Source organism: Panthera uncia, chromosome A2 (genome assembly GCF_023721935.1).
Source record: "Panthera uncia isolate 11264 chromosome A2, Puncia_PCG_1.0, whole genome shotgun sequence".
Taxonomy (NCBI): Eukaryota; Metazoa; Chordata; class Mammalia; order Carnivora; family Felidae; genus Panthera; species Panthera uncia.
Window position 1 is genome coordinate 145,526,918 of NC_064816.1, and position 13,543 is coordinate 145,540,460.

At 37.9% G+C, this 13,543-nt stretch overlaps 1 protein-coding gene across 2 annotated transcripts in view; it reads left to right on the forward strand.

Annotated features, from left to right (window-relative positions):
* Nucleotides 1–13,543, forward strand: part of NUP205 (nucleoporin 205) — an 86,117-nt gene that overhangs the window by 11,672 nt on the left and 60,902 nt on the right. For both annotated transcript variants that reach the window (XR_007460096.1, XM_049641898.1), the window contains exons 4-9: nt 347–491; nt 877–1,036; nt 1,469–1,697; nt 4,288–4,452; nt 9,302–9,477; nt 13,373–13,489. Coding sequence is in view for 1 of the 2 variants with exons in the window: in XM_049641898.1 (XP_049497855.1) it covers nt 347–491; nt 877–1,036; nt 1,469–1,697; nt 4,288–4,452; nt 9,302–9,477; nt 13,373–13,489 (992 nt within the window). In the remaining variant the exon portion in view is untranslated. The remainder of the gene's footprint in view (nt 1–346; nt 492–876; nt 1,037–1,468; nt 1,698–4,287; nt 4,453–9,301; nt 9,478–13,372; nt 13,490–13,543) is intronic.

A 13,543-nucleotide genomic window follows, 5' to 3' on the forward strand; every position in this document is an offset into this window, starting at 1 on the left:
AAAGAGGGTAAAATGGGCATTAAACAACATTGGATTCAGTGGACAGTAGTGAGACCAGAAGATTGTTCCCCAGCACATAGAAATCAGAGATAAAGGTGAGATTGAGTGTTTGGGAAATGGTGAATTCCGTTACTGCCCGTGTCCTGGCACAAGTTGAATGGCCTCTTGTAGATGTTAGGGAAGAAGGAAAACAGTAGACGGGTGTTTGAAGTAGAGGACCCTTAGGGCCCCTTGAACCCCGAGGTCCTGTGATTTCTTTGAACTGAACATTGGTATAGTCATTTTGGTCTCATCCTACACACACATGTGTGTATTTACTAAATTGTTTCTCAACTCCCTTTTCTAGGAGAGCACCAACAGCCCCATTTTCCTGGTCTCACCAGAGGACTAGTAGCTGTTCTTTTATACTGGGATGGAAAGCGGTGCATTGCAAATTCCCTGAAAGCCTTGATACAGTCTAGACGAGGAAAGACGTGGACCCTTGAACTCAGGTCTGTTTGCTTCTTAGGATTTCAAGGCTTTATTAAAAATTATCTGAAGATTTATTAATTTATTATTAGAAATAACGTAAATTTCTCCTTCCGGTATGTATAATTTAAGTAAGATATGTAACACAGCCGAGCAATAAATACTTCCTTATTCTGTAAAGAATAACAGATTAAAGCTGCTTTATTTTGTTAACAAAAAAGAAGCATGCTTAGAAGTTTATTGATGCCTAGTTATCTAGAAAGAACTAAAAGAGCTGGGTTATAATTCATCCTGTTTTGTCCAGTAATGTAACATTGTTGTCAACAGCATTTGCTATATCTGTAAGGTGAAGAAGTGTATGCATTACCGTTCATTGTAACTTTCTCTATTGATTTCTTTTCGTTGCAGTCCAGAGCTGGTTTCCATGACAACACGCTTTACAGATGAACTGATGGAGCAAGGATTGACTTATAAAGTGCTTACTCTGGTGTCACAGATTGATGTGAACAATGAGTTTGAGAAGCTACAGCGGGAGAGAGGTTTGGGCAGTGAAAAACATCGAAAAGAGGCAAGGGTTCACTGAGATCTGTTCATGGGTTGTCTATGTCAGGTCTCGGGCAGAAAAGTCATGACGATTAGAACAATTAGAACGTGGGCATAGAAAATTGCTAACGTACGTTAAAATGTGTAGGCATCTGTGTCCAAAATTGGCTTGTAGCTGTTTTCACTTCTTTCTAGTCACTTACATGCTGTTGTAGCTCTTTTCCTGGAATGAACTCTTCAAGAAATTGGTCATCCCATAACAGAGCTTGGAACGTAAAATGAGGAATTAACAGTAGGGTTTGTTTAGAATTCCAGAGGTGACAGGTTAGGGTCACTTGTGGATTCAGATAGATTTATTTAGTTGCTTAGCTTTGGAAAAGGTAGTTTACACTTTTGGAAGACGACCGGGTTTCACTGTGATTTATGTGTACTAACAATCATACATTTTTCTTTCTAGGTTTCTGATCTTATCAAGGAGTGCAGGCAGTCTCTGGCAGAAAGCCTTTTTGCCTGGGCTTGTCAGTCACCTTTAGGCAAAGATGACACTCTGCTTCTTATTGGACATTTGGAAAAAGTGACAGTTGAGGCTAATGGTTCATTGGATGCAGTGAATCTGGCTCTTCTTATGGCGCTTCTGTACTGCTTTGATATCAGTTTTATAGAACAAAGCACAGAGGAACGAGATGGTATTGGATTTTATACCTATTAATACATTTACTTTTTTAAAAATGAGATTAAATTATGGAGATAACATTTAAGAAGGGCAGTATTTTAACTAACGTAAGAAATTGTACATTTTATTCCTGTATTTATTCCCGTGTGAGCAGTTCATCCATATTTGAGTATTTACATAAAAGATGACATTTAAAAAATTCTGCGCTCTGTTAGATGTCTTTATTGTCCTTTTCAGTTTTGGAATAGGAAAGTGATAAAGATTACGCAATACATGTTCATGAGTTCTCCATGCGTAATTTACGTAATTGCTTGTTTCTTTACATTTTATTCACATTTTAGACCTTTCATGAAAACATTCTAGGGGGGGGGTAACTATCATTTTTAGTAATATATCATCTTTGATTTATGTTGTCTCTGAAGTATATAAAATTTTTACTTGGTGACCTTATTCATAATTACTGCTTAGAAAAGAGGATCTCAAAAATGATTCCTGCAGAGGAAGATTATTGCCCTTAGTGTCACAGGTATTTATAGTTATTCTAACAGTTATCCCCTGTCCACTTTTGACCGTATTGTTGGCATCTTTCAATAGGTAGGTATGTAGGGAGAATAGACCTTTTCCACTCATCTTTGGTGGCCATCCTTAGACATTAGGGAAGGCTTATGGAAGGCATAAGTACTCCTTTCCTCCAATCGGATTGTCACACAGTGCTTTGTGCGCCACAAAAAGAGTGGTGCTTGTGCTCATATAGAAATGCTGCCACTTAAGGCATTGGTCAGATTTCCTGTATTGAATGAAATGAAGCACAGAATTAAGTGGGGGCAAGCTGTGTTCATGGAACCTTGTAAGTGGTACTTGCAGCAGCAAAATGAAATGCCTGGAAAGTTTCATAGGCTAGGATGTAAGGTTTTTGTATTAGGTTGTAATTTTATGAATTTAGGATGCTGATGATTAACTCATTTTAATTGTGATTTCTTGTTGGTCGTTCTGTATGTGTTTGATTAATAAATGGGAGAAGTGAATTATTAGCGCATGTATAATAATAGACAGAAACTTTCAAACTACAGGAAATTAAAGAATGTGTTCTTGGTTAAAGATTGGGAACCACTAGGGCACCTGGGTGGCTCAGTAGGTTGAGCATCTGACTTCAGCTCAGGTCATGATCTTGCAGTCCAAGAGTCTGAGCACCACATCAAGCTCTCTGCGCTGAAGCCGCTATCTGCACAGAACCCGCTTCAGACCCTCTGTCCGCCTCTCTCCCACTGTGCGTGCACTCTCTTTCTCAAAAATAAACATTAAGAAATAAAAGAAATATGGTACGCCTGGGTGGCTCAGTCGGTTGAGCATCCGCCTGCAGCTCAGGTCATGATCTTGGGGTCCGTGAGTTCGATCCCCACGTTGGGCTCTGTGCTGACAGCTCAGAGCCTGGAGCCTTGGTTCTGATTCTGTGTCTCCCTCTCTCTCTGCACCTCCCCTGCTTGCACTCTGTCTCTCTCTCTGAAAAATAAATAAACGTTAAAAAAAAATAAATATTAAAGATTGGGAACCACTGACATCAAAAGGAAGGACAAGAAAATAAGTAAAATAAAGTCTTAGGTGTCAGTGGTGTTTCCCATTTTAGATTTTTAAAAAATTTTTACTGTTTTTGCGAGAGAGTTTACAAGTGGGGGAAGAGCAGAGAGAGAGGGGAACAGAGGATCCAAAGCGGGCTCCGTGCTGACAGCAGCCAGTCCGATGTGGGGCTCGAACTCACGAACGTGAGATCATGACCTGGGCCAAAGTCGGACGCTCAACCAACTGAACCACCCAGACTTCTCGGAGAGAGAGAGAGCAGAGGAGGGGCAGAGAAAGAGGGAGAGAGAGAATCTTAAGCAGGTTCCACACCCCCGTGCAGCCTGACTCAAGGCTCGATTTCACAACCTCCCATTTTACATTTATTCAGAATCCTATGCTTGTTTGAAATACCAGAGTATGAACTGTAAATAGAAAATCACTTAATTATTATTTAGCAATTTCATTTGTTATAATCACAGTCGATGCTTGTTTGCAATTTGAATTCTTGTTTTGGTCTGTTTTTGCTTGATATTTTAATGTAGGCATTTATTTATGTAGTAAAATTCTATCTTTTTTTTTTTTTTTTTTTAAAGATTTTACTTTTAAGTTATCTCTACATCCAACAGGGGCCTCGAATTCATAACCCCGAGATCAAGAGTTGCCTGCATTACTGATCGAGCCAGCCAGGCACCCCAAATTCTATCTTTTTTGATCTTTAAATTGCATTGATTTTAGAATTTATATGCAGAAAAACTGAGTGGCTTTTTAACTGTTTTAAGAAATTTTTATAGTATACTTATAAAAAACCATTGAAAAAAGAGTTAAAATTTAGAATTATTGTCAATTGCCTCTTTCAGTATTAGTTTGTATAGAATTTTTACAGTGTATTTTTTGGTTTGTCGAACACAAACACTATTTTTTGGTTAGTCATAATTCTTTGATAATTCATTGAACTCCGATTTCCTGATCTTTAGCCATCATTCCTATGTATCAAAAGTGAGGATTTCTGTACTTGTTGGTATAGTGGTCTATTTTTGTGTTTTCAGATATGATTCATCAGCTTCCACTATTGACAGAAAGACAATACATTGCAACAATTCACTCCCGCCTTCAAGACTCACAGCTTTGGAAACTGCCTGGGCTGCAAGCCACGGTTCGACTTGCCTGGGCATTGGCACTGAGAGGAATATCTCAGCTACCTGATGTGACAGGTAAATTGATTGTAGGTAACTCTCTTATGAGAAAGAACGTGTCAACTTGAGTGGTATGTTATCTTTGACATATAAGCATGAGCCTAGGAAGATATCTGGAGTTGTATTAAATGAAGCTTTGGAATGTGGTAAAATACAGACTTTTTTTGTCCTGGTCTCCCAAAAGAAATATTATGAAATATGGTTTCCCTTTCTTGGAACCAGTGACAATGCTCTTAGTTTCTTTTTTCCCTTAAGAGTGTAAAATTTTGAGGGGCACCTGGGTGGCTCCGTCAGTTGAGCGTCCGACTTTGGCTCAGGTCACGATCTCACAGTTTGTGAGTTCAAGCCCCGCGTCGGGCTCTGTGCTGACAGTTCAGAGCCTGGAGCCTGCTTCGGATTCTGTCTCCCTCTCTGTCCCTCCCCACTCATACTTTGTCTCTCTCTCAAAAATAAAAAATAAAACATTAAAAAAATAAAAGTAAAATTTTGAAATGGCAGTATCACAATAATTTTTTAAATTAAAATTTATAATTTCTTTTTTTTACGTTTTCTTCCTTGGTTTCACAAAATAATTTTTCACAAATTAAAAACTAGTATTATTTTAAAAGAAAATACATTAGAAAGGAGATATTTGGATCAGTTAAGAATGGATGTGGAAGTCTGACTTTAATAGTCTATGACCGACTATAGCATATCCTGTTCTGCTGTTGACATTCATGTAATTCTCATACTATAGTGGTTTCACAGGACGAGAACTATGTTTTTGTTGTAATTTGAAGCCCAAAGAACTGTCACTTGTTTTTATGGTAGATCTGGAAAGATTTTATTAAGGTTGATTATCCATATCAGTGTTTTCTAGTTGTGGAGTGTCAACAGATTCTAGTATCTTATCAATTATGTGAATCTAGAACATTTTGTTCACTAGTGTCCTACTGTTCACAAGGAGACTGCAGAAGGCATTTTTTTTTTTTTTTTTTTTTTTTTTTTTGTATTGGGTCTTTCTTTGGCCAAGTATTTTTTTTCAAAATTTTTTTTTAATGTTTATTCATTTTTGAGAGAGAGAGATAGAGACAGAGACAGAGCATGGAGGGGTGGGGTCAGAAAGAGAAGGAGACACAGAATCCGAAGGAGGCTCCAGGCTGTGAGCTGTCAGCACAGAGCCTGACGTGGGGCCCGAACTCACCGACTGCGAGATCATGACCCGAGCCGAAGTCAGGCGCTTAACCAACTGAGCCACCCAGGCGCGCTGGGCAAGTATTTTTTATATTAAAGCTAATTCATGGCTAATTAGACATTCATATTCGTGCATAACTTCTATTTCTGAACTATACCTCTTAGTCATTTGCAAGTCTTATTTTAATACTTGTCTGGCATAAAATTATCCTTTAAACTTTTAAGTGGGTATGTGGTACTTAACTTCATATATTGTGATTTACTGTACTCTTGCCCTCATCTGGAAGGGTACAGAAGAATGTGTTACAGTTTGCTATGGATGAGAATAGGCTTAGGATTCCATACCTAGTTTCGAGTCCCAAATCTTTGGCTACTTCTTCTCTTTAGTTTTACATGTTCATATTTTTTTATAAGTTTGATAATTAGGGGTACTATAATTAAACATTTTTAAACTAAAAAAGTTTCTGAAATTTGAATTTTAAGAAGTGCTAGAATTCAGGGGTGCCTGGGTGGGTCAGTCGGTTAAGCATCCGACTTCGGCTCGGGTCATGATCTCACGGCTCGTGGGTTTGAGCCCCGCGTCGGGCTCTGTACTGACAGCTCGGAGCCTGGAGCCTGCTTCAGATTCTGTGTCTTTCTCTCTCTCTGCCCCTAACCCACTCGCATCCTGTCTCTGTCTCTCTAAAAAATAAATAAACATTAAAAAAAAATTTTTTTTTTAAAAAGTGCTAGAATTCAGATATTAATGCTGCTTTATTACCTAAATAGTCTTCAAGAAATAGTTCTTGAATTGATCATCATGCAGTTTTAATTCCAGTATTTCTGAATTCAAGTGAAGGTTTGTAATTAATAATTATTATTAATATTTAATTTATAATCTTAATAAGTATTATTAGTCAAAATAAAAACAACTATTTTGTTCTCAAGGAGTTTGTATGGTATGGGTAGGCTTTATTTTAAAATACAAAATAAAACATAAAAGCTCATTATTTTCCTCTGGTTGAGGCTCTTGGCTTCTATCTGTTCCTGACCCCTTCCAAGGCAATGAAAATTGGTGGTACTTTGAGGGATACCTGGGTTGCTCAGTCAGTTGAGTGTCTGACTCGATTTTGGCTCAGGTCATGATCTCACAGTTTTGTGAGTTCGAGCCCCAACGTCAGGCTATGTGCCGACAGCACAGAACCTGCTTAAGATTCTCTTCTCTCTCTCTGTCCCTCCCCTGCTCGCACTCTCTCTTTCTTAAAGAAAAGGAAAAAGAAAATGTACTTTGAGTAGCGCACTATGTATTTGATTTGTATGATGCTCAAGGAGAATAAACTATGTAGCAGTTCTTATCCAAAGCCGGATTACCACAAGGTTACCTAGCAATTTATATGTACATTTAAAAGAAGTAAATAGCAATCTATTTCTTGAGGACATAACGGTACCTATGACATATTTTACCAAAAAATTGAACATAAGTAAAGTCTCTGTAGATCAAACTGCCAACTTTTAATATAAACAGAGGACAGAGGAATATGTTAACTTTACCACTGGGATGGATATCAAACCATTGTGGAAACTACAGGATAAAAGTCTAGTTTCTACTGCAGATAAGGGCAAGGGAAAAATTGAAAAGATACAGGAGGAGCCCACTACAGAGGTATCACTCAAACGCAATCTGTAGATCTTAATTGGATTCTGATTCAAGCAAACAGATTGCACAAAAGACAAAAAGCAAAAATCCAAACTAAAATCTTTTATAACATTCATGGGACGGTTGTAAATTTGATTACTTTGTGGATATTTGATACTGAGGAATTTTTTGAAGATTTAATGATATTGAGATATAATGGTATTTGTATGTATCACTTATTTTTCTTTTGTTTTTAAAGAATCTTTTTGAGTTGTATACTGAAATACTTATGAGTGAAATAGTGAATAGTCTGGCATTTGCTTTCATCTAATTTGGAAATGCATGGAGATCTAGAGGAGATAAGATTAACTGTAAATGGATAGATAATATCGAAGCTAGATGATGGGGTGTGTGGTTTTCATTATATTGGTCTATATATTGATAGATATCTGTTTGAAGTTTTTCAAATAAAAAGCTAAAAAAAGTTACAAGTAGACCAGTTTGTCTTTAGGTTAAGGTTTAGTTTTTAAGTTTTGCTACTTGGGTACCAAATTAGAAGAGTTACTTAGGTGGTCATGTTCAGGTTTTGGTCTTATTAGTTGTGAAGACTTTTTCTGAATGATCTAGTTCATTTCATTGAGATTAAAGCATCAGTTTGTTAATATTTTGATAATAATTCCCTGATTATATCAGAATTACATCATGTATCTCTGAAGAAATTATTTATCACTCATGTTACTGAGAAGAGCACATGGTTTCCTTTTTTTTTTTCTTCTTCTTTCTCACAAGTGTTGTTTCTTACAGAAATACAAGGTTGGTTTATCATTTAAATCCAGGTTAACATATAGTGTAATAATGATTTCTGGGATAGAGTTTAGTACTTTGAATGCCCATTGCTCATCCCAACAAGTGCCCTCCTTAATCCCTATCACCCATTTAGCCCATCTCCTGACCCAACGCCCCCTCCAGCGACTCTCCATTTGTTCTCTGTATTTTAAGAGTCTCTTATGGTTTGTCTCCCTCTCATTTTTTATCTTATTTTCACTTCTCTTCCCCTATGATTATCTGTTTTGTTTTTTAAACTACACATATGAGTGAAATCATGGTATTTTGTCTTTCAGTGACTTACTTCGCTTAGCATAATACACTCTAGTTCCATTTACATTGTTGCAAATGGCAAGATTTCATTCTTTTTGATCACCAAGTAATAATTCTGTTTGTGTGTGTGTGTGTGTGTGTTTTAAAAATATACACACACATGTATGGAAACCAATTTGACAATATCATATATTGGAGAAAAAACAAAAAAACAAAACTGAGAATAAACTGAGGGTTGATGGGGTGTGGGAGGGAGGGGAAAGTGGGTGATTGGCATTAAGGAGGGCACCTGTTGGGATGAGCACTGGGTGTTGTATGGAAACCAATTTGACAATAAATTTCATATAAAAAAAGAAAAAAAAAATATACACACACACACACATACATGCATATACAACATGCGTATGTGTGTGTGTGTATATATACGCACACATACATATATACACACTACATCTTCTTTATCCATTCATGAGTCAGTGGACATTTGGGCTCTTTCCATACTTTGGCTATTGTCAATAGGAGTACATGGTTTTCTTTCTTTCTTTTTTTTATTATTAAAAAAATTTTTTTGTGTGTGTTTATTCATTTTTGAAAGACAGAGACAGAGCATGAGCAGGGGAGGGGCAGAGAGAGAGGGAGACACAGAATCCAAAGCAGGCCAGGCTCCAGGCTCTGAGCTGGCAGCACAGAGCCCGATGTGGGGCCTGAACTTACAAACTGCGAGATTATGACCTGAGCCGAAGTCAGATGCTCAACTGACTGAGCCACCCAGGTGCCCCATGGTTTTCTAATGTAATTTTTCAGTAGCTCTTTTGAGTTTGTGAGTCAGTTACAGTGGGTACAGTCTTAGTTTTAACATAGACATGCTTGAAGGTTGAGAAGATAACCTGAATTTTGAAATATCAGCAGAATATTATGAAATACTATAGTCTAGTTTAATAACTTTTTCTCCATGTGCTGTTTTTTAAAATATATTTCTAGCTCTGGCTGAATTCACAGAAGCAGATGAAGCAATGGCAGAGCTTGCAATTGCTGACAATGTTTTCCTGTTTCTCACTGAATCCGTGGTGGTGTCAGAAAACTTCTATCAGGAGGAATTTTATATTCGTAGAATCCATAATCTCATCACAGATTTCCTTGCACTCATGCCAATGAAGGTATGTGTAATAATACAGGATGAGTAAAAAGTAGTAGAAGATTTTTAAGAAATAATAGAACCGATCAATTAGCTAACTTTATGTTTGAGAAACTAGTAAAATATTTTACTACAGACCGTAATTTGACAATAGTTGTGTTACAGCTTTTGAATTAGTAACTCATGAAAATGAAATAAGACCTGTTAACTGAGAATAAGCTTAAAAGAACAATATATTTGACACTGAGAATAGTTAATAAGGAGAAAGTAATAGTTAAATCACTATGGGTAGAAAAGTATTAATACCATGCTATCCCAGGGATCAGTGCTTAGGTTTGCCTTATTGATATATTTTTACATATGATTTGGAAGAGCCATAGTGGAAAATTTCCAGTTTTATAGATAATTGTTTAGACTCTTAATTAGTGTATAAATGGGCTTCTGCTTGCTTACAAGTAATGCAAAGGCTACTTTTGAATAAAGAATTCAAGCTATCAGTATGATCTATAACTATGAGCCATGTCAGATGGTTTCTTGAGACTGTGTGTGTTTTGTGCAGTGTTGTGCCAAGAAAGCCATCAAAGTGGGGGCAGGAAGTAAATGAGGGAGTAAAGCCCTATGAATTTACTTTTTATGTGTGTATTTTAAAAGCACCCCAGGGCCTCCTGGGTGGCTCATTTGGTTAAGTGTCTGACTCTTGCCTTCAGCTAAGGTCATGATCTCACAGTTCGTGGGCTCAAACCCCATGTTGGGCTCCATGCTGGCAGCGCAGAACCTGCTTGGGATTCTCTGTCTCCCTCTCTCTCTGCCCCTCCCCTGCTTGAGCTCTCTGTTTCTCAAAATAAATAAACAAATGTTAAAATAAATAAATAAAATAAAACATAAAAAAGCACCCCAGAGTACCTACATTTGTAATATTGTGTGGTTTTGGTACCATACCTCCTGAAACACATAAGGCAAATGGAAAAGGTACCTCAAATGGCAACAAACAAGGAGTGCAGTGCTTATTCATTATTTAACGAATTAAGTGTTTGTTGAGTTTCTTCTGTGTGCCAGGTGCTATGTATTCTAGGTGTTGTGAAGACGACCAGTAAGTAGGAGACTCATTCGTTATCAGCAAAGAATTTAGAATCTAGTTGGAGAGATTAGGTAGTAAAAGTAGGTAAATGAGAGGTATAGATAGTGAACTACTATGAATTTATATAGGCTAAGGATAGCTCCCTTAGGAATAGAATAGTCAAGGAATACTTGGAAGAACGTTTTTTAAGTTTATTTATTTTGAGAGAGAGAGAGGGAGGGAGCACGTGTATGCATGAGCAGGGGATGGACAGAGAGAGAGGGAGATAGAGGATCCCAAGCCTGACATGGGGCTCAGTCTCATGAACTGTGAGATCATGACCTGAGCTGAAATCAAGACTCTGGATGTTTGATCGACTGTGCCACCCAGGTGCCCCATTCAAGGAATACTTTAACAGATAACCTGAACCCTCAGTAACCTTGGAGGACTTGATAGATTAACACCACAGAATTTTGGAATAGGAAGAAGCCTGCTAATCCTTTCATTTTACATTTGTAGAAATGAAGCCTTAGAAAGCTTAAGACTTAGAGTTTTTCCTAATCAGTAGTCCAGATGGGACTTTGATTATGGAAAGATAATCAGTGGTTCGAATAGGGTAAACAATTCACACAATTGGGGATACTGGAAGTTTTTTTTTGATACAGGAGTATTTAGGTTATCTGTCTCTTCTTGAACAAACTGGTTTGTATCTGTCAGTGAATTTGTCCTTTTCGTTCAGATTGATTGACATTAAAGTTATTCCTAATACTCCTTTATTATACTGTTCATGTATATAGGTTCTGTAATGATGTTTCCTTTCTTATTCTTAATTTTGATAGTTTGTATCTTTTTGTTTCTTAATTAGCCTGGCTAGAGGCTTATCAATTTTATTGATCTTTCCAAAGAACCACCTTTTGGCCTCATTGATTTTCTTTTCTTTTCTTTTTTTTTTAATGTTTTATTATTTATTGTTGAGACGGGGAGGGAGGGACAGAGAGAGAAGGAGAGAGGATCCTGTGCTGTCAGCACAGAGCCCAATGTGGGGCTCGAACTCACAAACTATGAGATCATGACCTGAGCTGAAATCAAGGGTCGGACGCTTAACCCACTTGAGCCACCCAGACGCCCCTCCTTGATTTTCTTTTACTTTGTTTTGCTATCATTGATTTCTGCTCTTTATTTTTTTCTCCCTTTTGCTTTGGGTTTAATTTTCGCTTCTCATTTCAGTTTCTCTAGAACACTTATCTCTTAATTACTGCTTTAGGCTGTGTCACATAAATTTTGATATGTTGCTTTCTTTTTTGTTCAATTTAATATGTATTGTAATTTTCCTTGAGGCTTCTTTGATCGATGAGTTATTTAGAAGTGGCATTGTTTAATTTCCAGATATTTGGGAGCTTCTAGGTGTCTCTCTGCAACTGGTTTCTAGGTTATTTTAGTTGTGGTCAGAGAACATACTTTATAGGATTTCAGTTATCTTAAATTTGCTGAGGTTTGTTTTACGTTTGAGAATATGGTCAACTTGGAAAATGTCCTGTGTGCACATGAAAGGAATGTATATTCTGTTGCTGTTATGTGGAGTATTCCGTAAATGCCAGTTAGGTAAAGTTGCTAATAGTGTTTAAGTCTTCGACGTCCTTACTACACATACTCGTTCTATTGAATAATGAGAGAGGGAGGCGCCTGGGTGGCTCAGTTGGTTGGGCTTCTGACTTCAGCTCAGCTCATGATCTCCTAGCTCGTGAGTTCAAGCGCTGCGTTGGGCTCTTGCTGACAGCTTGGAGCCTGGAACCTGCTTTGGATTCTGTGTCTCCCTCTCTCTCTGCCCCTCCCCTGCTTGTGCTCGGTCTCTCTCTCTCAAAAATAACTAAATATTAAAAAATAATGAGAGAGGAGTGTTGAAATCCTCACCTGTAATTGTGGGTTTGTCTAGCTTTTTTTTTTTTTTTTAATGTTTATTTATTTTTGATAGAGAGAAAGAACAAGTTGGGAAAGGGCAGAGAGAGAGGGAGACACAGAATCTGAAACAGGCTCCAGGCTCCCAGCTGCCAGTCCAGAGCCCAATGGCCTCAAACCCATGAACTGTGAGATCATGACCTGAGCCAAAGTAGGACGCTTAACTGACTGAGCCACCCAGGCGCCCCCCCCCCCCGCCTTTTATTTTATTAAAAAATTTTTTTATTTAACGTTTACTTATTTTTGGGACAGAGAGAGCAAACATGAGCAGGGGAGGGGCAGAGAGAGAGGGAGACACAAAATCCAAAGCAGGCTCCAGGCTCTGAGCTGTCAGCACAGAGCCCGATGCTGGGCTCGACCTCAAGAGCTGTGAGCTCATGACCTGAGCCGAAGTCGGACGCTCAACCGACTGAGCCACCCAGGCGCCCCAGTTCACATGAATGTTTATAAGGTAATGGTTCTCAGCCAGGGCAATAATAGCATTCAGAGCATGCTGGGGAAATGAATGGCACCAGTGTTGCTTGTTATAATATCTGTGGTGGAGTTGTTGGTAGCCAGGAGGTAGCTCAGGGGTGCTAAACTGTGCTGCAGTGGTCAGGATGATCCAGCCCAGTGAAGAAATGTCCTGTCGAAAATGTAGTAACGTTCCCATTCAGAAACACTGTTGTTAAACTCACTTTCTCTGTAGTGGAAAATACATTGAAGTTTTAAGATATAAATTATGGATGGTGATATCATACTAAAATTCCTAGTATATTTTGTTATGTCATTAAAGTGGAATAGATGTTATAACAGGTTTTCTTTTGTGTAATCACTTTTAGACAGTTGGCTGGTTTCCTGTTTTCAGTATTATTAACCCATATAATAAATTTCCCTATTAAACTGTATGCAATGCATTTAATAGGTAAAACAGTTGAGGAATCGGGCAGATGAAGATGCTCGAATGATTCACATGAGTATGCAGATGGGTAATGAACCTCCCATTTCACTTAGAAGGGATCTGGAACACTTAATGCTCTTGGTAAGCCATTACATTGGATGCATGGTCATCTCTCCCTCCTTCCATTATTTACTC